The sequence below is a fragment of the Desmodus rotundus genome, chromosome 2 (assembly GCF_022682495.2).
Source record: "Desmodus rotundus isolate HL8 chromosome 2, HLdesRot8A.1, whole genome shotgun sequence".
NCBI lineage: Eukaryota > Metazoa > Chordata > Mammalia > Chiroptera > Phyllostomidae > Desmodus > Desmodus rotundus.
This window is the reverse complement of record NC_071388.1, coordinates 164,775,381-164,799,513: the sequence shown is the minus strand read 5'-3', so window position 1 is coordinate 164,799,513 and position 24,133 is coordinate 164,775,381. Positions and strand designations below refer to the sequence as shown.

The following is a 24,133-nucleotide window of genomic DNA, read 5'->3' as shown; positions in this document are numbered from 1 at the left end:
CATAAATAAATTTAACTTAGATTTTAATATTTTAGTCCATTTTATTAAGAAAACTCTCTTTTCATTATCAAGACAAGTTTCTTCCCTTTTAGTGAAGTTTTCAAATCTTCCAGCTAAACTATTATGAAGATCTTTTAGTATGATATTTTGTATTTGAGATATCTCTTGCTTGAAATTAAGCTCAGTCTTAAAATAGCAACTATATCATTTCCTAACCACTTTCCATTAGTAACAGCAAACTCCAGAGATTAGGAAAGCAGCTTGTGTGTGCCCATAAAAAATAAATAAATAAACATTAAAAAAAAGCCCTATGGATGATTTAAATGTAAGACTTGGCTACTCATTAAGAAACAGTACATGCATATTTGTGAATATTAATGACATGAAAAATGAAATCTGACAAAAGTGAAATCATTATACTGTATAGACGAAATCTTAGCAGAGTTCAGATTTGGCCTTTCAGCATTAACTCTTGCAGGGCTGCGTAAACACTTAGCTCATTAACATTAGCCAAACTCTCCCCAAAGTACAAGTGGGTTCTGGAGAATATAGATGTACAAACAAGCTCTCTTCAGTTCTAAGGTTTACAGCCAGTGATTCTTCAAAGAAAGTGAAGTCTTATGGATGAGATAAATTCCCTCGTCTGTTGTCATGATTGACAGGTACATTTGGTTGGTTTACGGGGGAAGGAGACAGAAGTGGGGCCTGACTCACAGGGCGGAGCCCTCAGGTTTGGGGTTATTGTATGACTGCCCGCAAGTCTTCTGTTGTCACGAATTCTCCTCAGGCGGGTGTTTTCAGATTTTAGTATGGGCAATAAATACTCTTCTCTAACCCCCCAGTTATTCTTTAAATACGGTTCTTGTTCCCTTGGTAAAGCCTCTGCTGAGGTGCTAAATTTAGCACTGCCAATCAGAAGAACAGGTGCTAAATGACACAACCAAGTAGGTTCCTCTCCCTCTCCCGTTGTGCTGCCCTGGGAGAGCCAATCACCCAGGGCCCTGCCCTAAGCATGTGGGGCTGTCAGCAGACCCGGCAAATAAAAGGCAGGGCCAGACCCTGACTCTGGAGCAGTCGTGCATTCCCAGCCTCGCCTCGGGTGTAGGGATTGCATAGAGAAGCAGTTTAGAGGCTCACTGATTCATGTCAGAGATGGTCCAACAAACCAACTCTAGATAGGACGTCGTTTCAGAAGCAACCTTGGGCTTAGTCCCACTCTTTTGGGCACTCTTGAGAAATCAGGTGAGCAGCATCTTTTCTTTTGTTAATGGGAGAGCCCCCTTCTAACTGATCTCCAGTTCCCACGTCGCTTTGTATGCTTATGCCTAGCTAGAGATGTTTGTCTAATTACTCACTGCTGGTGCCAGTCCATTGTTTGAATGGGCTTGTTAAATTCTGTTTTAAAATATGTGAACATTTTTCTTTACGAAGTTGAATGCTGTAGCATATCAGCACAGTCAGCGATTAACATTTTTAAATGCACCTAACATTCTTAAAGTGTTCGAGCTCAGGTCTGCAATGGTAATAGAAATGTTTGCTTCTTTTATAGACTCTCTTTGTCTGTTGGAAATGTTCAAGGTTATATTACTCAGTGATAAAGTGAGACGCACCAAGAATAGCTCTGATAAAATGCGTGTGGTATCAACTACACCCCGATGACTTTTTAAGGGAATCAACTGCTGAGCTATCAGTGGTAAGACAGTGACAGAACACTTGCCTGCTGTCAGTCAGCGCTGGCGAGTTTATTTTGGGAGCCTGACATTTTAGACGCATACCTCCTGCCCTAATTAGACAAAGGCCTCTGAAGAGCAAGCGCTAAGGCAACAATCGTTACTTAGACAAAAGGACTAAAAGACCGATTTAGGCTAGTTGATTGCAATATATTTAGGAAGTTGGGAGGGAAAAGGTATATCATTGTTTTCTGAACTACTCAGAGTCTTATTATGTATTTTAATTCAACTCACAATCAAACTATAGGATATGAGATAAATGTTGGTGCAAAGAAGAGTAAGAAATAATGTTTTAGGGACTTTTCAGTTCTAAGTACACCTTCATTTCTCATCTTCCTGAAACTAAATTAGTAATTGCAAATGACTATAAATGCATAAATGGTATAAAATAATACAGCTATTTTAAGATACACTAGTTTGTAAACCACGTAGGAAAAAGTTAGATGCAAAAACTTATTTATCCTAAAGATAATATGCTACAATAAGGAGATCTTGACAAAAGTATCTCAAAAAAACTTTTGGATATTATCTGGACTTTCCAAATATAAATTTTATTGTCTCAGAGAACTCTGGTTTTGTTTTCTTGTTAACAAGAAAAAAGTTACAGTAAGGTACCTTTTAGTGAACAGAGAATGTTATGACAAATAGTAATGAAACAACTGATAACTGAGAATCTGCTTTTATATCAGAATAATGGAATAGTCCCATTAGATAATAAGTACTTCTGCACCAGAAAATTCTTCATGTGCTCTCTCTGAAACTGATAGACAAAGTACTTTCTTCCACTTACCAAAAGGACTAACTGCAAATTTCACATTCATTTCTTTGATTTTGAATATTTATGTTATAAAAACACAGGTCTTTTCACTTAATCTACATTTCACATCAGTCTTCCATTTTTTTCAGTTTGTACATTGTTCCTTAACAATAAGAAACAGTATTTTTCTTTCAGATCTATAATAAAAATTTACCCTCCTGACTTACATTTAAATTTCTCTGAATACTTACTTCAACAGTAGCAAGGCTTACTGAGCAGTTACATGTGAAGAAATATTAAGAGACAGAACTACATGCTTTCTACAAAAGGTTTGCAACTTTGATAAGGCTTGCCAAAACTTTTCAAGTAAGGAAAGACATTGCAAGGTTTACATTGCTAGTTTTGTTGATGATTTCAGTAATCACCTGAGTTGCTTAAAGTAAAAATGCCTGAATCTCTGTCAATTTTATCAATATAAATACAGTGAGTGAAAAATAGTGGGAGGAAAGAAACATTTTTAACTATTGTTTCTTAAACATTGAGCCGATGCAAAGATTTGTTTTACACTTCCACACATTTATTATTCTTCACCACTCCCAACCCACCACCCCTTACTCTATTACTACAATTTTGCTTCTATCTGACTATGAGGACTCTAACCCAGCTTTCCCACCTTTGCAAGTCTGAATTTCCCTCCTTGACCACTAAAGTACATTCCTTGCTCTTCCTGCCTAATTTTTTTTCCACATCCTCTTACCCTCACTGTTGTGTTAGGCTTCAAGTAAACTCAGCGGCTCACTGTTCAGATTCTAGCCACAAGGAGCAGGCCTACCCATCACTCTGTGTGGACCAGAACACAGGCCCACAGATGACCTGTGGAGCAATCTGTTTGGAAAATGTGTGTCTGTCATCTACCAAGTAGCTCCAGAGCAACCCTTAGCTGTGACATCTAATTTATTTTCTCTTCATTGTCAGAGTGCCTAAAAAGATGACGACTCAAGCACCGACGTTTAAGCAGCCGTTACAAAGCGTTGTGGTACTGGAGGGTAGTACCGCAACCTTCGAGGCTCACGTTAGTGGTAAGCTCGCACACGACCACTTTCTTTGCCTTGCCTCCTCCCAAATAAGTTAGTTTCGCTCCAGGACTCGATGTCAAGTTTAAGGCCTGCTTTCACAGTGTAAAACTGATCCAACTCTATGGGACAGTCATTATAAGGAAGGATAGACCATTCATAGAGTACTGACAAAAATCTGACAGTGTAATGTCTTGCAAATGTTTTGTTCATGTTTATAACTCTACAAAGCAAAATCATTAGCATTGGGTTAAAACTGATCTTAAATCTAGCTGTTAAGTAAGACCAGATTTGGTCATTCTATTTTTGACTGAGCTGCAGAGCCAGACTAGAAGCCAAGAACTCCAGCCTGATAGGGGCTGGCCATGGAGCTCTGGGCAGGCAGCATGGGGCTCCCCAGCCTGTGTGCCTGAGGCTCGGTTGTCTTATATGGAAAACTACATACAAATGCAGCTGACTTTTCTCCGAAGCTGAACTTTCAGTGATTAGCTAACTCCTAATTATTTTATTCTTTTATTTTCAATCTTTATTAAGTTATTCTAGTGAATTATTTTTTGATCATTGAAATGACAACAAAAATAATATATCTCAGTCTTGTCTATATACTAAAGAGAATCAAACAGTGACCCTGGAATTTTTTTAAAAGTTCTTTGTTTCTCCTTTTTTTCCATCATAGCTCAGTTTAGGAATAATTCCATAAAATACATGACTTATGATAATATGTTGTGAAAAAATTAGGACAATCTACAAACTATATTGTATATAATCTCAAAATTATTTAATCAGTATTGTCTACTACAGTATCATAACCAGTCATATAAAATTATATGGATTAATTGAAAATCATGCTTGATATACCTCCTTATGCACATTGTGTGTCTTTTTTTTAATTTTATGGCTTACAATAAAGATATAAAATAATATTTCTTTTTCCTTTTGTTTTCTATTTTATATACCAATCTTATTCATAATTGGATAAAACTTTGTTTTACATTGCAGAAATATATAATCATTATTTTCTATTTTTTATGTATATAGACACCAATTTAATTCTTCTCATGCATAATAAACTCTGACAGACTTTCAAATAATTCACTTACTTATCTTTTAAGGCTCAGTAACTTCTGAATTAAGCAGAACACATATGGCTTCAGTGGGAATTTTGCCTGATTGTGAAGTTGTGGAATCTGGCTTCTTCATAGCTCCTTGCTCCTTCATGCTATGTGCTCATAAACGCTTAGAAAAGCACCACTGAAAATACTTGACACCCATGAGTTAGTCAAATAAACTATTGCCTGTGCACAGGGAGAGACTGGCTAATGTAAGAACAACAAAATAAACTTTCTCTTGGTTATCTTGAAGGAGGCATTACCAGCCCTCGTGCCCATGAAAAATAACCTGTGCTCAGAATTTACCTCATGCCTTCGGACTGCACAGTTTTAATATAATCAAAACATCAAACCATCTACACGTAGTTAATTCTTAGCTCCACAGTTTATGGCAGGTAGAGAGAAGCTGGCTCTTCTACCTGCAACTCCAGCTGAGAGACTAGGTTGGCTTCGTCTCTTATTATATGAGGACCTGCCTCCCTGTGGTGTGGCATTTTTGCTGATGGCACATGTGAAAGGCAGGGGAGCTCAAGAAGGTGGTGTTCCTGTAACCTCAGAAGAGGGAGAAAGATGAGCGGGTGCTCTTGTGCTAGTTAAGCAGAACTTGCAGATTCCTTTGCTGCTTTCCCTCTTCATTTGATTTCAACAAGGACAAGAGGCATATTTTATTTCAAAGTTTCCTTGTCTCTTCTCTTTTATAAATCCCTTTTCTGATTTTAATGATATGTCCACTAAACTGCCCTGGCAGGAGGGCGGGAAATGGAAACTGTCATCCTCTGTGTGCTCCTGATAGCCAAGGGACCTTGAAAAATCATTCAGTCTCTTTGGCCTCAGTTCCTCCCTGTAAAATGAAGACACTGGCCTCCGCACGAACCCACAGACTTTCCTAATAGTCTCCAAGTTTGCACTTTCAACATCTGTCCAGTTTCCAGTGTCATTACATAGCATTGCCCTCTGGAGAGCTTTTACCGGTTAGGACAAGGCAGTGAACACAGCGGGGCAGCGCAGAGGCCTTTGCGGTGCCCCGCTCGAACGTGAAGGGGAATTGTCTTTGCGCTCCAGGTTTCCCAGTTCCTGAGGTGAGCTGGTTTCGGGATGGCCAGGTGATTTCCACTTCCACTCTGCCCGGCGTGCAGATCTCCTTTAGCGATGGCCGCGCTAAACTGACGATCCCCGCCGTGACTAAAGCCAACAGTGGACGATACTCCCTGAGAGCCACCAATGGATCTGGACAAGCGACTAGTACTGCTGAGCTTCTCGTGACAGGTAGGCTAGAGGGGACCTGCCTGTCCTCTGACCCCGCCCCCTCATAGGGCATCTCCAGGATTTGGGGGCGAGGGGAGGTGCAAGAGCTACTGAGCGCGAGTACCTGCCGCTGGAGTCTAGCTGGAGAAGGCCCCACCGGAGGCTGAACTAATAGCAAAGTTGTTTGCCGTGTGGCATTTCATTTTCCTCTCAAAACACAGCGTAAATGTGGCTGCAAATCAGTTCCTTTATACACATACTGTGTTAAACAATCAAAAGTATATTAAGGAAATATTAAAAATTCTGTTTCGCAGCAAGCAGAAAGGCTTGGAGCCTTGTTTATAAGCCTACTAATGAAATATGCACATCTCTAGGAATTCACACTTTTTAACAAGCTCCTAGATGATTCAGATGCAAATGGTCCACAAACAACCCACTTAAGAAACACTGCTGGGGGCTAAAAGTTTAATAATCTTCATTTTCAACTTCTGAAAATATTATACAGTAACCATGCACAGAAAAAGGCAAATGCCTGTTTGTTATTCAAATGCATGATGATACAGTTTCCCCAGAAAAGTTGTGATGACTGATCTTCAGGGCCACTGTCATTTGCTCCATCCTTTACTTCCTGCTACGACATCAATGCACAGAACATTGCATGACCTTACCTGTTACATAACAATATCCTTCATGGGCTGCACAGTGCTATACGTGTATTCAGTAAACGATGCCCTTCGCACTGTCGAGGAGAGGGCTATCATTGACCTAAACAAAAGGCACGTCAGGTCACATCAAGTATGAACTTTAACATATATCCAGAAAATTTAGAAATGGAAAATGCACAGGGTTGGCAGCATCTCCTATTGTTCGTTACTCAAAAACATATCAAAATTAATCCCATTAGCCCTTCACGTTTATTTCGTAAGAATTTCTTTCAACATCATTAACAAAGAAAAATCCCCTTTCCATAGCAGACCTAACATTAAATCAGGTCATTATTTGGAGTAACATTTTAAATGCAAGTAAATATTTGGGTTATTTGAACAGTGATCAAGTTGGAGACAACTTAGGGTTTTTTTAATTAAATGAAAATTTAATGATCTGGTAAGTCACAAGTGCACCTGTCAAACCAACTATTGGAATTCATTTTAATGCAACTTACTGAAATATGAGAAGTTACCTTAACGTGTCAATTTGTGCTAGATGTAAGGTTGGGAGGAAGCACCAAATTCTCTAGAAATGTTATAAGAAGGTATAGGCTTTAAAAAAATTTAAATGTGGTGGCCTAGAACTGCTAAACAAAACAAAGCAAATAAAATAAAATATGGTGGCAGAATTGCCTTCTGCCATCCCTCTGGCTTCATTCTTGCTGTCCTCTGCGGGATGAGCTGGGCTCAAGGACAGTCAAGGATGTCTGCTTCAGCGACTCATCGACTGGTTTTGGAATCTCGGAGCTGTGAGAGTTTAAAAATAGCCTTTTGGAAGAGCCTCAGCTGGCAGTCCTGATGTTCTTCTCTTTCCCTGCAGCGGAAACAGCGCCACCCAACTTTGTTCAACGACTGCAGAGCATGACCGTGAGACAAGGAAGCCAAGTGCGACTCCAAGTGAGAGTGACTGGAATCCCTACACCTGTGGTGAAGTTCTACCGGGATGGAGCCGAAATCCAGAGCTCCCTTGATTTTCAAATTTCACAAGAAGGCGACCTCTACAGCTTACTGATTGCGGAACCATACCCTGAAGACTCTGGGACCTACTCAGTAAATGCCACCAATAGCGTTGGAAGAGCTACTTCAACTGCTGAATTACTGGTTCAAGGCACGTGCTAGAGGCTGAGGAATGGGGAAGGGGAGAGGGCTGATTTAGGGGGGGTGGGGGTCCACCTGCCTCTCCTCAGAGGCCTTGAGATTCTCAGCAGCAGCTCAGAATGAATGGAACAAGCTGTAGTTATGAACCCATTACAAACAAGAGAATATTTCAATTGACATGTACATTTTCAATTTATTTGCAAACAATGAAATTTTTAAGAAGTGGTTCTATGTAAATTCTTTTCTAATAATGAACACTTTCTATTTTTAAGCCTAATTAATATTCATACAAAATCCAAAACTTTCTGCATTTTCCTCCATTGGGACACCTAGAAAATCTTATTGAATTTGTAGTCAGCATTAACCCCTTTAAAAATGAGACATGGTGCCCCCTCCTAACTATTTAACTTTCCCTTCCTGCAGGTGAAGAAGTAGTACCCGCTAAAAAGACAAAGACAATTATTTCGACTGCTCAGATTTCAGAAACAAGAGAAACCCGAATTGAAAAGGTACTTTTCTATATTGTCAGGGTTCCAGCCCTTCAGACGGTGGTTTCACCAACTTCCTCCTCCTCATGGCCTTTGTCTTTCTCTTTTGCAGAAGATTGAAGCCCACTTTGATGCCAGATCAATGGCAACAGTTGAGATGGTCATAGATGGTGCCACCGGGCAACAGCTGCCCCATAAAACACCTCCCAGGATACCTCCTAAGCCAAAGTCGAGGTCTCCCACCCCGCCGTCCATTACTGCCAAAGCACAGTTGGCTCGAGAGCAGTCCCCATCACCGATCAGACACTCCCCCTCCCCGGTCAGACACGTGCGGGCACCGACCCCATCTCCCGTCAGGTAAAGCCGTTTCAAAGAAATCAGGTCATTCTGTATTTTTGAATTAGGTTCGTCCAATAAGGAGGGAAATAGAAGGAGGCAATAAAAAGTGTAGCATGTGATAAAGGAGGTAAATCTGGTTTTCACAAATCCTCACTGTCCATAGGTAAATTGGAGAACATTATAAGCTTTAATCCTAAATTCTTTTTTTTAACTCTTTAAAAGATTTTATTTATTTATTTTTAGAGTAAGGGGAAGGGAAAGAGAGAGGGAAAGAAATATGAGTGTGTGGTTGCCTCTCACACACCCCCAACTGGGGACCTTGCCTACAACCCACGCATGTGCCCTGACTGGGAGTTGAACCAGTGACCCTTTGGTTTGCAGGCTTGTGCTCAATCCACTGAGGTACACCAGCCAGGGCCTAAATTCTTATTTGTACATCATTTAATAAACATCTGCTTTATGGGGCAAAAAGAAACAAAAAACAAAAAACCATGGTGAAATGAGAAGAGCATACAATTGGTTGGATGCTCTACATTCAATCAGCCTGATCACTTGCTACCAATGTGATTTAAGAAAATAATTATAATAGTAAAATAGTCGCTACTATGTATTGACCACTATGTTAGACATTTGATTGGCACTCTATGTATATAATCTCATTAAATATTTAAAGTGATCTGTGAGAATTATTACCCGTAATTTTATAGATAGATGACTGAAGCTAAAGAAGTTAAATAATTAGGTTAAGGTTTTAGTCATGTCATGTGTTTGGGGTTTTTTTTTAAGATTTTATTTATTTATTTTTAGAGAGAGGGGAAGGGAAGGAGAGAGGGAGAGAAACATCAATGTGTGGTTGCCTCTCACGTCCCCTACTGGGGACCTGGCCTGCAACCCAAGCATTTGCCCTGACTGGGACTCAACCAGCCACCCTTTGGTTCCCAAGCTGGCACTCAGTCCGCTGAGCCACACCAGCCAGGGCTTAGTTGTGTTATTTGTAAATTAAAGAGAATCATGATAAGGATGATCTCAAGGTATGTTGTGGGGATTCGACATAATCAGGTAAAAGTATCTTATAAATAGAAAATACAAGTGTTCTGATGCTTTAAGAATAAATAAAACCCTTCTAATATTTTGCATATGCTTAAGTTATTTTATTTAAAAAATAAAATGGGTTTTTATTTTTAGTTAAAATAAAGGTATTTTAGAAGGTGGGCATGTATCATCAGGACTCAGAAATTATACAATCAAGTATAAATTATAGATAGCAAATTCAAAACTTTGGAATTTGGTTTAACATGCTGAGGTTTTTTATATGATGAACTAAAAAATGTGCGAAGTTTTGAGGAAACAGAAAAGTCTTTCTTCATCAATTTGAATGAATGTTTTAAATGTAAAGAAAGTTCCTGTGCCAAGAAACTTGTAAAAGAAGAATAACAAGTGGATAGTTGACCTAAAATATATTCAAACTGTGAAGTTACTATAATCAAAACAGTATGCTCTTGGTAGGTGATTAGAAAATACACCAGGAGAGCAAAGCAAAGAGTCCAGAAATAGATTCAAATGTTCAGGAAATTCCATTTTTAATCAAAGTGACCTTTCGATTTGGTGGGGAAAACATATTTTACTTGATTAGGAATGCTGGTCCAGTTAGCTACCCATTTGGAAGAAAAAAAATATTAACCTCTACCTCACACCATTTACAAAATAAATCTCAGCATGACTAAAGAGCTAAATTAAAAAATAAAACCCAGCCCTGGTTGGCGTATCTCAGTGGATTGAGTGCTGGTCCCGCAAAGCAAAGTGTCACTGGTTCAATTCCCAGCCAGGACACATGCCTGGGTTGGGGGCCAGGTCCCCAGTAAGGGCCTCACGAGAGGCAACCACACATTGATAGTTCTCTCCCTCTCTTCCTCCCTTCTCCTCTAAAAATAAATAAACAAAATCTTTAAAAAATAAAATAAAACCAAAACAATGAGAAGAAAATTGGGGAAAACATTTGTGGAGGAGAGCCTTGAAAAATACATCTACAAATTCAACTACATAAAAATAAAAACTTATGTATGGCAAAAGCAAGGTCATGGCTAAACCAAACAGGCATTTGTGAAAATATTTTAAAGGTGCCTCTTCCTCAAGATATTTCATTGCCTCTGCCGTAAAAGTGTGATAGCAAGTTTACAATGGCTACAGTGTGAACAGCACAAGCCTGGACACAGTGCATCACCTGCACAACCGTGCACGGCAGTACTCCGTGAGACCCCACACCGAAGCAGAGTGCAAGCGGTAGATAAGGGGAAATGTTTGCAGCACTTAGACCGACAGAGAACTAATACACCAGATGTATTAAAAAGCTTGCACAAATTAATTTAAAGAAAAAGCAAGTAACACAAATTTTAAAAATCACAGAAGACAAACATTTCACACAAGACGCAATTTAAATGTCCAATAGATATATGAAAAAATTATAGATATATTCCAATTTTTATTATATCGACACTTTATTTTTTAGTATTTTATTGTGTTTTTTATTACTATTTATCACTGTTTTACCCCTGTCTCCCCCACCCTCCACAATCGCCACACTGTTGTCCATGTCCATGAGTCCTTTTTCTTTTTTGCTCGATATTGGCCACTTTACAAATTGAAGTATTGGCAGACACTAATATGAAGCCTTGAACAAGAAACTCAGTTTAAAAAGCATACCTAGCTAACAAATATAAAGTGCTCTGTCTCAGGCTCATCCCAAGTTTGCACAACATGAAACCACAAGGCAGGCCAAGTGTGATTTTGGGGACATAACAAGCTGACCCTATTTTAAATCTCAGCCTAAGGGTCATTTAGAATCACAGGGCTTCCCTGACTCTATGGCCAATTTTGACTGTCTTAACAGTTCTGGAAGTTCATTAATAACAATCCCAATCACTTAGCCCCCCCAAATTTCCTTTAAAATAATTAAGAATTAAAAATATCAATTTGTAGATAAAATAATGATTATCTAAGATAGACTACTTTCTAAAATATCTCCTGGTTTAGTCTTGATTTTTAGTTGTAAAGCAAGGCAAATATATTTCATTGAATAAGGTGCATTGTATCTGGCTGTGACCAGGTGATTATTTCTTATTGTAAGAGCAAAAATAAGCACTTGCCTGTAATGACTCAAATTACACTGATTTTCACAGTTTCAGGCTTACCTGCCATCTGCTGCTAATCACGCACATCATGCTAATCCTGTCTTTAACTCCTTTCGAATGAAGCCCCCTGTGTACCAGGTACAGCAAGAACAAGGCACAGGTTGAAACTTGGAAGCATATGTCATTTTTCTTTTCTTCAATTGGTGTAGATCAAAATTATTCTAAACTGGTCTTTGTTGTATTCTTAAGGCAGTCACTTTCAAAATAAAGCCATATTTCCCTAGATCTCCCTTTAGTTGATTATGACTTTGTGTATAAAATGTCAATTGATTTTCACGAAAAAACCCTTTGTCAAAACAACAATGAAATATTTCTTCATTAAACTCATTAATATTGTAATGTTCTGTTAAGTTATGCTGTAATTTAGAGCAGGTATAAACTGGAACTGAGCCTTAATTAGAATAATTGTTTCACTTACGATCAGTATAAATTAAATACCCTATGTAGTGCCAGAATACTTTCATAAACATTTTCCTGTATGAAGCAGTTAAATACAATAATAAGGCAATACTGCCACCTAGAGGGAACTATGTACACCTCATTGATTAATTATGAAAAACTGTCTTAAAATAGTTGACCAACCCCTAGAATTATTGCTATAGATTAGGAACTGTCTTTTTTGTCTACAAATGCAAAGATTTAGCACACAGATTTTTCAACTGATGCTATTGCACTTTGGACAAACACAAAAAGCAATAAAAACTATTCTTGAAGAAGCCACATTATCAATTTAATTTTTAAAAATCATAGAATCAATAAGTTTCAAATTAACCAGTTACCACAGGAAGTACAAGGGTATTTAAAAGAAGTCCAGGGTACACTACAATGAGGCTGAGGATAAACAATCACAGAGACAATTTGAAAGCAATCCACAACACTTTGTCTAGAGCCGCAGTTTCCAAAGTGTACTGCACAGCCCACCCCACAGAAAGTTCTGAGAAAGCTCTTCTTGGCCTGGAGATTCGCAAGGCACATGGACATAGTGAAGGCTGTGGCAAGTCCCACAGGAAAATTACAAAGGTCTAACTTCTTTAGCCTAGCTCCCCCAAATACCTTTGCTTTTACTTTCCTCAAAATAAACTTGACACTTGATTCATGGCTGAAAAGAGCTATAAATCCAACATAATTTCCCACCTTGTATTAAAATAGATTTTCTGCTATAGATTAAAATCACTCTAGCCTTCCTCCTTGTCTGCTCTTGTGTGACATTTATGCCTTTATCCTGATTTATTAGTGTAACTTTTTATACAAGGTGTACTAATGCATTTTGATTACAGAAATCTTACTTTGTTCAACACATCTTTGGCATCCCCGCATGCCCCCAGAATTGGGAGCACTGAGAAATTTACAGTTATGATTGCAATAATTACCAGGGCCTTTCTTTGGCTGTATTTCAAGAAACCACCTTCTGCTGTTTTCACTTTTTAAAATGTGAGACAGTGAAGCAGGGCACAAAATTCTTCAGCTTGGAATTAAGTCTGATTCCCCAGTCGCAGCAAGTAAGAGTAAGGCTTACTGGGATTTAAGACAGATTGTGGATGACTGCGGTGGGAGGCGAGGTTCAGGGGTGAGGGATGGAGCACAAAGGGAAAAGGACTCATGGACATGGACAACTGTGTGGCAATTGTTGGGGAGAGGAGGGTAAAAGGGAAGTAAAGGGTAATGGGAAAAAACACAATAAAGATTAAATTTAAAAAAAAAGAGACACCCAGAGAGCTCACCCCAGGAAGCCCCTCCCCCTTTCTGCTCTGTGAAAACGCAGTGAACTGACAGCTGTCTATAAGCCAGGAAACAGCCCTTCAGCAGCTGTCAAATCTGCCCGACCTTAATCTTGGACGTCCAGCCTGTAGAGCTGTGAGATAGGAATTTCCGCTGTACACAAGCCCCCCAGTCCACGGTGCTGTTACAGCAGCCTAGGACACCTAGACTCTCTGCTCAAATGTGACTTCACGGGTCAGGGGTCTGTGTCTAGTTTCCTCGTTGATAAATCCCAATTGCCTCAAAGAAAACCTGACAGATGGGAAATGATTGGTAAATAATTTTTTGAAAGAAAAAAAAAACAGATTGTGTTCAAGTACATTATTTGCCTCTGAATAGGTTACTGGGGCACACAGTTTAAAACTCTGCATTGAATTAAACACTTCCAGATTGTTCTGTTATTATTCAAATATAATGACCCAGAGCCGAGCTCCTTGTCTTGGGTTTTTGACCACTGCCCTTGGGTTTTCAGGCCTGTGTCTCCGGCTGGGAGGATCTCCACGTCCCCGATCAGGTCTGTTAAGTCTCCATTACTCATGCGGAAGACCCAGACACCCACGCTGGGCCCCGAAGTGCCTCCCCCGTGGAAGCAAGAGGGCTACGTGGCCTCCTCTGAGTCTGAGATGAGAGAAACTGTGACGACAAGTGCTACTCAGATCAGGACGGAAGAGAGATGGGAAGGGAGATTCGGGGTCCATGAGCAAATGACCATCAGCGGCGCTGCGGGCGCTGCCGCCAGCCTGTCCACCGGCGCCACCTTCGCAGCAGACGCCGCGGGCGCCACAGAGGTACTGTCAGAACTGTCTTTGTTTCCTTTCCTCCCCTCCGCCTTCTGGCCTCCTCGACCTGGAGCTCGGTCTGGATAGGTTGTGCGGAGGGACATAAGGACTCACAGACACTGAAGAGCGAACTGGGCTCTGCATTGTTAATTGGGACAGAGGCTCTAATGAGTGAGGCCGACATAAAATATGGGTTTTAACAACCTGTGTTCTGTCTCTTGTGGTGATGATAAGTGCTTCTGCACGTGTGGATTTGGTTCTAGGTAGCTCAGTTTCCACGCTGTTTTCTACCAGCATGGCATTTTAGAAAGTAACATACTTGGTCATTTCCAATCCAGGTGAAACAAGAAGCTGACAAAAGTGCAGCTGTTGCGACTGTCGTTGCTGCCGTTGATATGGCCAGAGTGAGAGAACCAGTTATCAGCGCTGTAGAGCAGACTGTTCAGAGGACAACCACGACTGCCACACACGTCCCACCTGCTCCAGAACAGGTACGCGGGAGGCCATCCAGGCTGAGCTTTGCAGGCAGAGGTCCCACGAGGACTCCATGCTCGAATCGTTCTGAGGGGACTTTCTTAGCAAAAGGTAGTCTGAGATACCAAAGGTGTGCAAAATGTAAGTGCCGTAAGTACTGGGTCTGTGACAGGCATGGAGGCAGGCAAGAGTTATGGTCAGAAAGGCAACACAGGAGGTCAGACAAGGTATTCTGAGTACCAAAATGCTCCTAGGTCAAGACAGGCAAAGGGTGGCCTGGAGATTCAGGCAAACAAGGCAGGTAGGTATGTGTGCATGTGAGGCTGTGGTTCCAGACCAGTCAGTCAAGAGTTCAGGCCCTCCAGGAGCCAGGTGTGGGAACCATTATTTCAGGGCAGATATTGCTTTTCTCTAAGCTTCCCCAAAAGACCTTCGCTTTTACTTTCCTCAAAATAAACATGACACTTGATTCATGGCTGAAAAGTGTTATAAATCCGGGATAATTCCCCACCTCATATTTGAATAGATTTTCTGCTGCAGTTTAAAATCACTCTTGCTTTCCGCTTTATCCTCTCTTGTGTGACGTTTATGTCTTTATCCTGATTTATTATTGTAACTTTTTATACGAGGTGCATTAAAGTATTTCCTCCCTTTCTCCCCTATGAAATCAGATGAGAAAGGAAGCAGAGAAGACTGCTGTAACTAAGGTAGCAGTGGCTGCCGATAAAGCCAAGCAACAAGAATTAAAATCAAGAACCAGAGAAGTAATTACAACAAAACAAGAGCAGGTGCACGTAACTCATGAACAGGTGAAAATATTTTTTGATGTGAAATTATTGTTGTTATTACCTGTGTCAACACATGTAATAATGTTCACTGTGAAGGGTATTGTGTCTTGGGCAACATGGTTTTTATCACACTAATAAAAGTCCCTTGTATCTGTGTATTCCTGGGTACTATCTACCAAAGTCCCTGAGAGTCACCGAATGCTTTCCACATGTAGACCAAAGGACCTCTGTGAGCATGTACCGGGTAGAAACAGGGGTCTCATCTACATTGATCTAGGAATGCACTAATTAAACATGTGGCTGTGTGGGAGGTAATATCAGGAAGAAGACATAGTCAGGAACAGGGAAGAGTGGAAAAGAACACTGAGAACCCATTGCTTTGAAAATAGCTTACTCTCTGCTTCCTTACTCTTCAGGAGAATATTTGAATGTGGATTTGAAGTGGGATGAATAGCATGGCCTCTGTTGGTCAAATGACCAGAAAAAGTGAGAAGGACAGCAACATGATTGGAGGCATTCAGGGGCAGATTAGATAAGGCCAACTGGTAGGGCTATGGGCCCAGGGGGCCAATTGTCAGTCAGGTGGTTTGAGAAATGAACTTCCAACTGTCTTTCAATCTTGAATTTCAGTGATGATATCTGAGAATGGCTAAGAGGCAAATGGGGAAAACTGCCCCCTACCCCCACCCAAAGCACACACCATGGGGTCCAGATCCAACACGGCATCCTTCAGGGGGCTAAGAATTTGGAAAATGTTTTGCCTGGGATATGTACAAAACTTTTCGCCCCATAAGGTCTCAGTTTTGGAAAAATAAGTCTTGGTATTTAAAACCATTGTAATAGTTAGGAAAATTTTCAAAGCAAAAGTACTGCATAAATGCAGATTATAAGTTGTCCATACTTGGTTTTTCATATATAAAATAAAAGGGTTCAACAATATGTCTTCTAAGGCCTTCCAACTCAACAGTCCTGTGCTCTAAGATCACCTTTAGATGATCTTAGAAGTACGGATCGTGATCTTAGTAGCATGGAATAACATCGCCATATATCCACTAACAGAAATAGAAGTCTTTCCCAAAGAATGCAAACCTTGATGAATCCAGCTTATACATTTTTCTGTCTAAACCATAAGCAGTATAACTTACGGTTTAGACAGAAAAAGAGTATGGTCATATTGATGAAAATAAGGGGACTTTTTTCATTTAGTGGTATCTCCAGAAAAAGGATTTTACTTCTTTTTTCAAATCCCTATTTTGTTATATTTAATAAACATTATATCACTTCCATTAGAGATCAGGAGACAACAAGATTTTGTTTTTATCGTTGATTTCAGATAAGAAAAGAAACTGAAAAAACATTTGTACCAAAAGTCATAATTTCTACAACTAAAGCCAAAGAACAAGAAACTAGAATTTCTGGAGAAATTACTGCAAAGCAAGAACAAAAACAGATAACTCAAGAAACGGTAAGTTTAATTTTGTAAATAGCTGGTAGTTCACTGACAAACATGTCAGCTGCATGTGCTCCACAACCAGAACCTCCACGTGAGGGAGTCTTTTATGTGTGTTTTCTTTTTGTGGTTCCCCTGCGTCGCGTATTGAAACTCTTTCACGATGGAAATTATCTTCTCGTTGCGCCATTTTCAACTCAGTTGATCATTTTGGGGAGGCGGTCTATCTATTAGAACAGTTTAGGGCACATCTCTGGCATTTCTAGAGCACGTTGAAATAGAAGATAGCTATCACCCAGACCAGGGACCCAATGGTACAGTCAGCTTTTTCACGCATGGCCCGAGCCCTCAGTCACTCCAACTGTAACACACAAATTACATAGTTGTAAGACACTTACATACACACCAGTCATGAGCACTCCAACCAAATATCAAAAGAGAGTGAGCGGAGGGTGCACATCAAGACCAGTATTTCTTCACAGAAGTGCCCTAATTATTTACCAACAGGGGACCTAGAAGCGTTTTCTGCTTTTGTGCCATACTTGCCCTGTGGCAACAGCCTCCATGTCTCCAGAATGCACTTCTCTCCCATGTGTGAAATCAGACTTTAAATGCCACAAAAGAGGCATCTGTTTTGAATTCTTTCATGTTCCAGGGATTGCCTGTGCTCACCTCTCTTGATCTCAAGCTCTTTACTGATCCCAGAACCACTTTTCTAAAAAGGTCCAGCTTTTTGAAAAAAGGTGCAGCTGAGAACATTGTGTTTTAATACTGAAAAAGTGGTCAGCAGCTGCTGGGTATATTTCCCTCCCCTACAGTAAGTGAGAAGCTTTGAATGCATAATCAAGGGTGTAGAAACCCCTCTTGCCTTTGCTGGTGACTGGCAGGTTCAGCCTGCCTCAGACTTATGCAGCCATTTGCTGTGGCTACCCACTGGGTTCCATAACATGTCAATGTGTCTCAAAGAGGAGACCTTTTCAGTGGTAGGACAGTTTGCTGAGGGACAGGTAAGAAATAAAGAAGCCCATTCCTCAGAAAACCAAAATCTATATTTTAAATGCAAGTGAAGACCCTTGATATGGAAATGTGATATCTTCTCTCCTGAATGCTACAAGATATCTTCTGTGCCTTTTGACACTCGAATCTTTATTTTACTCTGACAATCAGATAAGACAGGAAACTGAGACAACCGCTGCGTCTATGGTGATAGTTGCCACTGCAAAGCCCACAAAACTAGAAACAATTCTGGGAGCTCAAGAAGAAATTGCCACACAACAAGATCAAATGCACATAACTCACGAAAAGGTGATGACTTCCTGCCGGTGTGAAATTCACTCTTGTATCATTTCTTTTGCAAGCCACCCTCATTGTCATCACGTGTCTTAATCATCACTTTTTCACCTCCTCCTCTTCTTATAACTCAAGTAGAAAAACTTCAGAATCTCTCACGAGCTTTTTGCCACCTATCTAGGATTCACTGCCACTTTTCATTCCTAACCTTCAGTCTTTCTCTGGATTGGTACTAACATGATATCGTAATTCACTTTAATATCTTCCTATTGAAGTAGACTACAGTGTACACATTTGTTAATAACATGTAAAAGTATGTGTTATTTATGGCTCTACTAGAATTTCACATTGATTCTAATAAGAATAATGTGAGAAGGAGATATGCATCCTTTATTCTTTTGTTGCTAATCCCACGTTTTATATATACATATACACCCATGAAGCAGTATGGATGATCAACGCAAGTCAGATGATGTATTTAAGTGTGATTAAAACGTCCCCGACTGGGGAGATATTTTACTTCCTTTCTCAGTTTTGACTTTAGTTTCTTTTATTAGAGGATGTATGAAATTTAATGACCATTTTCTCATTTTTTATCATGTAACCAGATAAAAAAAGAAACTAGAAAAACAGTGGTACCTAAAGTTATAGTTGCCACACCCAAAGTCAAAGAACAAGATGTAGTGTCAAGAAGTAGAGAAGGCATCACTACCAAAAGAGAGCAAGTTCAAGTAACTCAGGAAAAGGTGAATATAGCTACATGAGATGGGAAAAGTTTGTCTTTAAACTGATTTCTAGTAGATCGTTAACTATGATGTGGGATGAATTATTAATTTTTATTTTCCTCTTTTGAATTCCAAACTAAAGACAAAATTGTAAATGTGTGATGGCTTACCATTAATTTTATCAGTACATTTGGTTTTCTTCCATCTGTAACATTTGTAATTCATTTTATTCACCATTATTTTTGCATGAAGATTAGTATTTTTAGCCTCACTTTTAAGAAGCAATATATGGAATCATCTGGAGTTTTTGTCAAGGTTAACATCTCTAAGTTCTGTGGTACCCACTCAGTGTGTGCAAACATCGCCAAGTGATAGTTAACGTCTCTTAACCCTGAATAACTGGGGGGGGGGGGGGGTCGTATCATATGTGTCTGAAGCCCTGTACAATTGAAACTTTGATTTTACTGTAATAATCAGATGAGAAGGGAAGCTGAGAAAACTGCCTTGTCTACAATAGCAGTTGCTACTGCTAAAGCCAAAGAACAAGAAACAATACTGAGAAGTAGAGAAAGAATGGCTACTAGACAAGAACAAATCCAAGTTACTCACAGAAAGGTGACTATTCCAAGTGTGAAGTCCCCTATTATAATACATTAATACCAAATCTCATGTGAAATCCCCTATTATAATACATTAATACCAAATCTCAGAATTTCTTATGTATGAGACACTATTAACCTAATTTATTTTTTGATGATTAAAAAATTAGAAACTAAAAAGCCAAATTAGTTATTATTGTTAATATTACTACATAATCCTTTCCCCACTGATCTCTTCACTATTATTTTCCACTTTTTATTATTACTATCTAGAAACTTTTTAGAATTTGATGATTGAAATTGCATGCAGGCTAATTTTAATATACTCAATGAACATTAAAAAATATACATGTAAATGATGAATCTCATTGATTGTCAAAAAGATGTATGTTTTGAGGGGGTCATAAATTTAGTATGTTACTTTATAAAGTATGGACTTATTTTAGTAAATTATCCATAATTTTCTTCATGTAGAGCATTATCTTTTTCCTCTTGTAAATATCAGATGAGAAAAGAAACTGAGAAACTTATAGTGCCTGCTGTAGTAGTTCTCACTGAAGCTAAACAAAATACAATATTAAAATCTAGTGAAAGAATTATCCAACCAGAATAAATACACATAAGCCATGAAAACATTATTTGTAGCTATGAAATTCCTATGAATTAACTTATTTCCCATGACTCTGTCTTTTACCCCAAATGATCTATTTACCTGATTTTATTCCTCATTGCTGATACAGTGTCTGAAAATCAGCAACTAAAGTATTTTTAATTTCTTTAGCTTCATGACTGAGTCCTGTACTGAGTCTGTACTTCCCTCAGTGTTGTTTTCTATCCCTATATCTTTGGGGTTTATTCTAAGATGTAACTTAAGATCACCTTCTGAAGCATTCACCTAAGTCTAATTGTGAATGCCATGTCAGCCTTTCAGAAGTCTCCCTGGTGACAGAAATTCCCATATGTAACATACTTCATGAGTGATTATATTTGAATTTTGTTATTCTAAATCATATGAATTTGACTATCTTACTTTTGATGTTAAAAATTAGCTAAGAATGGAAGCTGAAAAATTGTCTATACCCCAAATAAGAGTTACCACTGCAAAACCTACTGAACCAGCCACATTGCCAAGGACTAGAGAAGGATTTGCTATTAAGCAAGAACAGATACATCTGTTTCATGAAGAGATGAAAACTGATACTGTGGAGGTGAAAAGCATTGTTTCATCCCATTTCATCATCAGCTCCCATAACCTTCCATCCCTCATGAGTCGTTGTGCACCTCGTGTTCCATTTAATCATTTAACTGATCAATGAAACATCAGAGGTGATTAGATTCAGTCCAGGTCCTCCAGTGGAACAGTTAGCATTTCTATTTGTGAAAAGCCAGATTAAGTAACACTTTTCTTTGTGTCTTCTAAATTAATCCCCACTATTTAGAATGATTTGGGGTGTCTTTGTTCAATGAGGGATGTTAGAGGCCACTAAGAAATAAAAGCCCACCAAATGGCATACGAGTATGTATATGGATTTTGATGTACATTAACTCAAGAAACAACATATAGGTGCTTCTCCAATTTAAAATGCCCTACTATATTTAAGATTCTTTTTTGTGTATAAGTTTTAGAACAAGATCTGTATATTTCTGTTGGAAAAGACCATTTCTTTGAGCCTAGTTTCTCATTGTTAAAATAAAACTAAAAGTCAAGCTGACTACTGTGTAGATTGGTTGAAAAGTTCAAATGAGACATAATGTAAGTGTAATCACTCTACAAGCAAAGTTACATATAAATAATATATATTATATAATGTACTACATAGTATATAATATATAAGATAATATAAAATTATATAATATATAATCTGTTGAAGATGTTAAGATGTTAAAACATCTATAAAATTAAAATCATCTAATGGCCTATATGATTAAAAAATAAAAAAGAAACCAACAGATGAACAAAACTTAATTCACCTAAACCTCACGTATGTATTACTAAAATATATGTCTTCTAAAAGACATCTTCTGTATCTTCTAACATGCAATCTAAATTGAAGATGGTATTTGTAATTCTTCAAGGCAGGTTAATTAGGGTGTGGCTTCCTAGAAGGAAGCACTAGATAAAGCTCATGATCATCTAAAGGCCCAATTCCATCTCAAAAAAAAAAAACCCCCAAAAAACAAAAAAACACACCTTATTTTTATCTTAAATAGTTTAGATAACAGATTTAACAGATATACAGGTAGCATACTTGGAAACTACTTCAAATGCAATCTAGATTCTATTCACAACAGTAGAAAAGAAAACTGACATGAATAAAATATCCCCGCAGTACTTAGAAAGATCACAGGTGGACACGGCGATGGGAATTTTACAATATGCTCTATCCAAGTATTGCGTAGACTCAATCTAAAAAAGAAACTCTTTTGCAAACTGTGTTCCCATTTATGTTCATCAAATTCATAGAAATGAGAAAACATCATTTGTGTTTCCATCTTTCCTTTAATTTCCAGTAATAATGAAAGTGAATTGCACTTCAGTAGGAAAGTTTGTTCTCTTGAATACAAATATGACAACACTTTTTCATGTTAATCACAACATCTTCATTCATGTGTTTTAAGAGGGATATTTTCTTATAGATTAAGAAATTCTTATCACTGCAGAATCATAAGTAAATTAATATGCTTCGCTGGGTGTTCATGAGCTTTCGTATTATCACAGATTTGCATGCAACTGTACAACTTTGTAGCAATATATTTTTGTGGATGGGCCTATGATTAGATACATTCTGATCATCACTGTCATTATGTCAACACAAGAGCAAATGACTGAGAAGATAATAAAAAGAATCAGTGAACATAACCAGCCCCAAAGTTCTGATTTCTCAAGTTCTAATTGACTGCCTTAGCCATAATGCTTGAAAAACTCAAAACTTCTTACTATTTTACATACATATTGTGTTGTCCTGTGTTGTGTGTGATTTATTGTCTAACTTAAATAAGCAGGTGTTTACAGAGTTTATCTAACTAGATTTCCATATGTTTTAACAATCAATGAAATACTAAGTTTTTAAATGCATTTATATTTCTGGAGACATTTACATAACTGTATAACATGGGTGCCACGTGACTATTATGCCTTTAGGCATTTGTCTGTTCTTGATGGCTATCCTAGGAGGAGATGGCCCCCCCGACTTTGACATTACTATGTATTAATTTTGGAAACCTTACTTCCAGGTGGGGGTTGAGAAAAAGGCGGAAGCTGTAGCAACAGTTGTTGCTGCAGTAGACCAGGCCCGTGTCAGAGAGCCCAGAGAGCCCGGGCATCCTGAACAATCGTATGCTCAGCAGACCACTTTAGAGTATGGATATAAGGAGCACGTTTCTACCACAAAAGTAGCTGAGCATCCCCAGCGTCCCGCCTCGGAACCCCAAGTTGTCCCTAAAGCGGTCAAGCCTAGAGTGATTCAAGCTCCTTCTGAGACTCATGTAACAACTACTGATCAAATGGGAATGCATATATCATCACAGGTGAGCCTATACTTGCTGCCTTTCTTTTTCATACAATGGGAAGGCAAGCTTAACTGCTGTGGTCATCTGGTGAACAGTGATATCACTGAGTTTTATTTCAATGCAGATCAAGAAAACTACAGATGTAACAACTGAAAGATTAGTCCATGTGGATAAACGTCCCCGCACGGCAAGCCCTCACTTTGCCGTTTCAAAAATTTCTGTTCCTAAGACAGAACATGGATATGAGGTAAGAAGTTGCAGAGCATGACGATGCAGTTATCTTTGGTACAGGCCAATGTGGCTTCCGTCAGGTAATGGCCGTTTGCATTCATGGGGCACCCAGAGCCCCAGATGTTTGGTTTCTGACACTCGCCCTGCAGGGTGAGCCTGGAAGAGCAGGCAGTTATCTGAAGAGACACAAATTCATACAAGCTTCTCTGTTTCACATTATGTAATTATATTATTTACTTTTCCTTCTGCTATGAGACACTTCAGGGTAACAACTGCGAATGTTTATAAATACTAAAGACAGATATTAAGAAATCATATAGTGATATCTCAGTATAGCAAGATGGAGAGGTGGTATTTTGTGGTGTTTGAATTAGATTGCAGAGCCAAACAGCCCTGAATTAGTGTCCTGGCTCTGCCCCATATTAGCTCTGTCCTTGGGGCAAGTTAATACATGTAAAACCTTAGCAAGTTAATGGCACATAGTAACCCTTAATATTTGTCACTCTTGTCCTTGCTATACACATCCAAGATGCAGAACCCAAATCTTACATGCTTTCAAAGAATGGTAAGGTACATTTGATACCTGTATTTGGGATAGTCCCAAATTACTATTGAAACCAAATCTTAGACAGTAGCAGAATAAAAGCAGTTAGGAAACCTTTAAATTATTTTTCTGAATGTCTTCATTTTTAACTTTCAAAGAGATTTGTGGTTGAAACCTAAATGCGCTATTTTAAAGTAGTTCTTAGGAATTCACCAAGTATTTTAGCAATTTCTTGATTTTGAATATCTCAG

The 24,133-nt window shown here is 38.8% G+C and overlaps 1 protein-coding gene across 2 annotated transcripts in view; it reads left to right on the top strand.

The window, feature by feature from the left end:
• The first annotated feature begins 1,059 nt into the window (after positions 1-1,059).
• Positions 1,060-24,133, top strand: part of TTN (titin) — a 272,029-nt gene continuing 248,955 nt past the window's right edge. For both annotated transcript variants that reach the window (XM_053918810.1, XM_045196248.2), the window contains exons 1-15: positions 1,060-1,242; positions 3,463-3,566; positions 5,732-5,935; positions 7,442-7,729; positions 8,143-8,228; positions 8,320-8,564; positions 13,965-14,280; positions 14,610-14,762; positions 15,417-15,554; positions 16,867-16,998; positions 18,151-18,288; positions 18,882-19,019; positions 19,476-19,613; positions 22,832-23,125; positions 23,232-23,354. In XM_053918810.1, the coding sequence (XP_053774785.1) occupies positions 3,476-3,566; positions 5,732-5,935; positions 7,442-7,729; positions 8,143-8,228; positions 8,320-8,564; positions 13,965-14,280; positions 14,610-14,762; positions 15,417-15,554; positions 16,867-16,998; positions 18,151-18,288; positions 18,882-19,019; positions 19,476-19,613; positions 22,832-23,125; positions 23,232-23,354 (2,484 nt within the window). In that variant the 5' untranslated portion in view covers positions 1,060-1,242; positions 3,463-3,475. The remainder of the gene's footprint in view (positions 1,243-3,462; positions 3,567-5,731; positions 5,936-7,441; positions 7,730-8,142; positions 8,229-8,319; positions 8,565-13,964; positions 14,281-14,609; positions 14,763-15,416; positions 15,555-16,866; positions 16,999-18,150; positions 18,289-18,881; positions 19,020-19,475; positions 19,614-22,831; positions 23,126-23,231; positions 23,355-24,133) is intronic.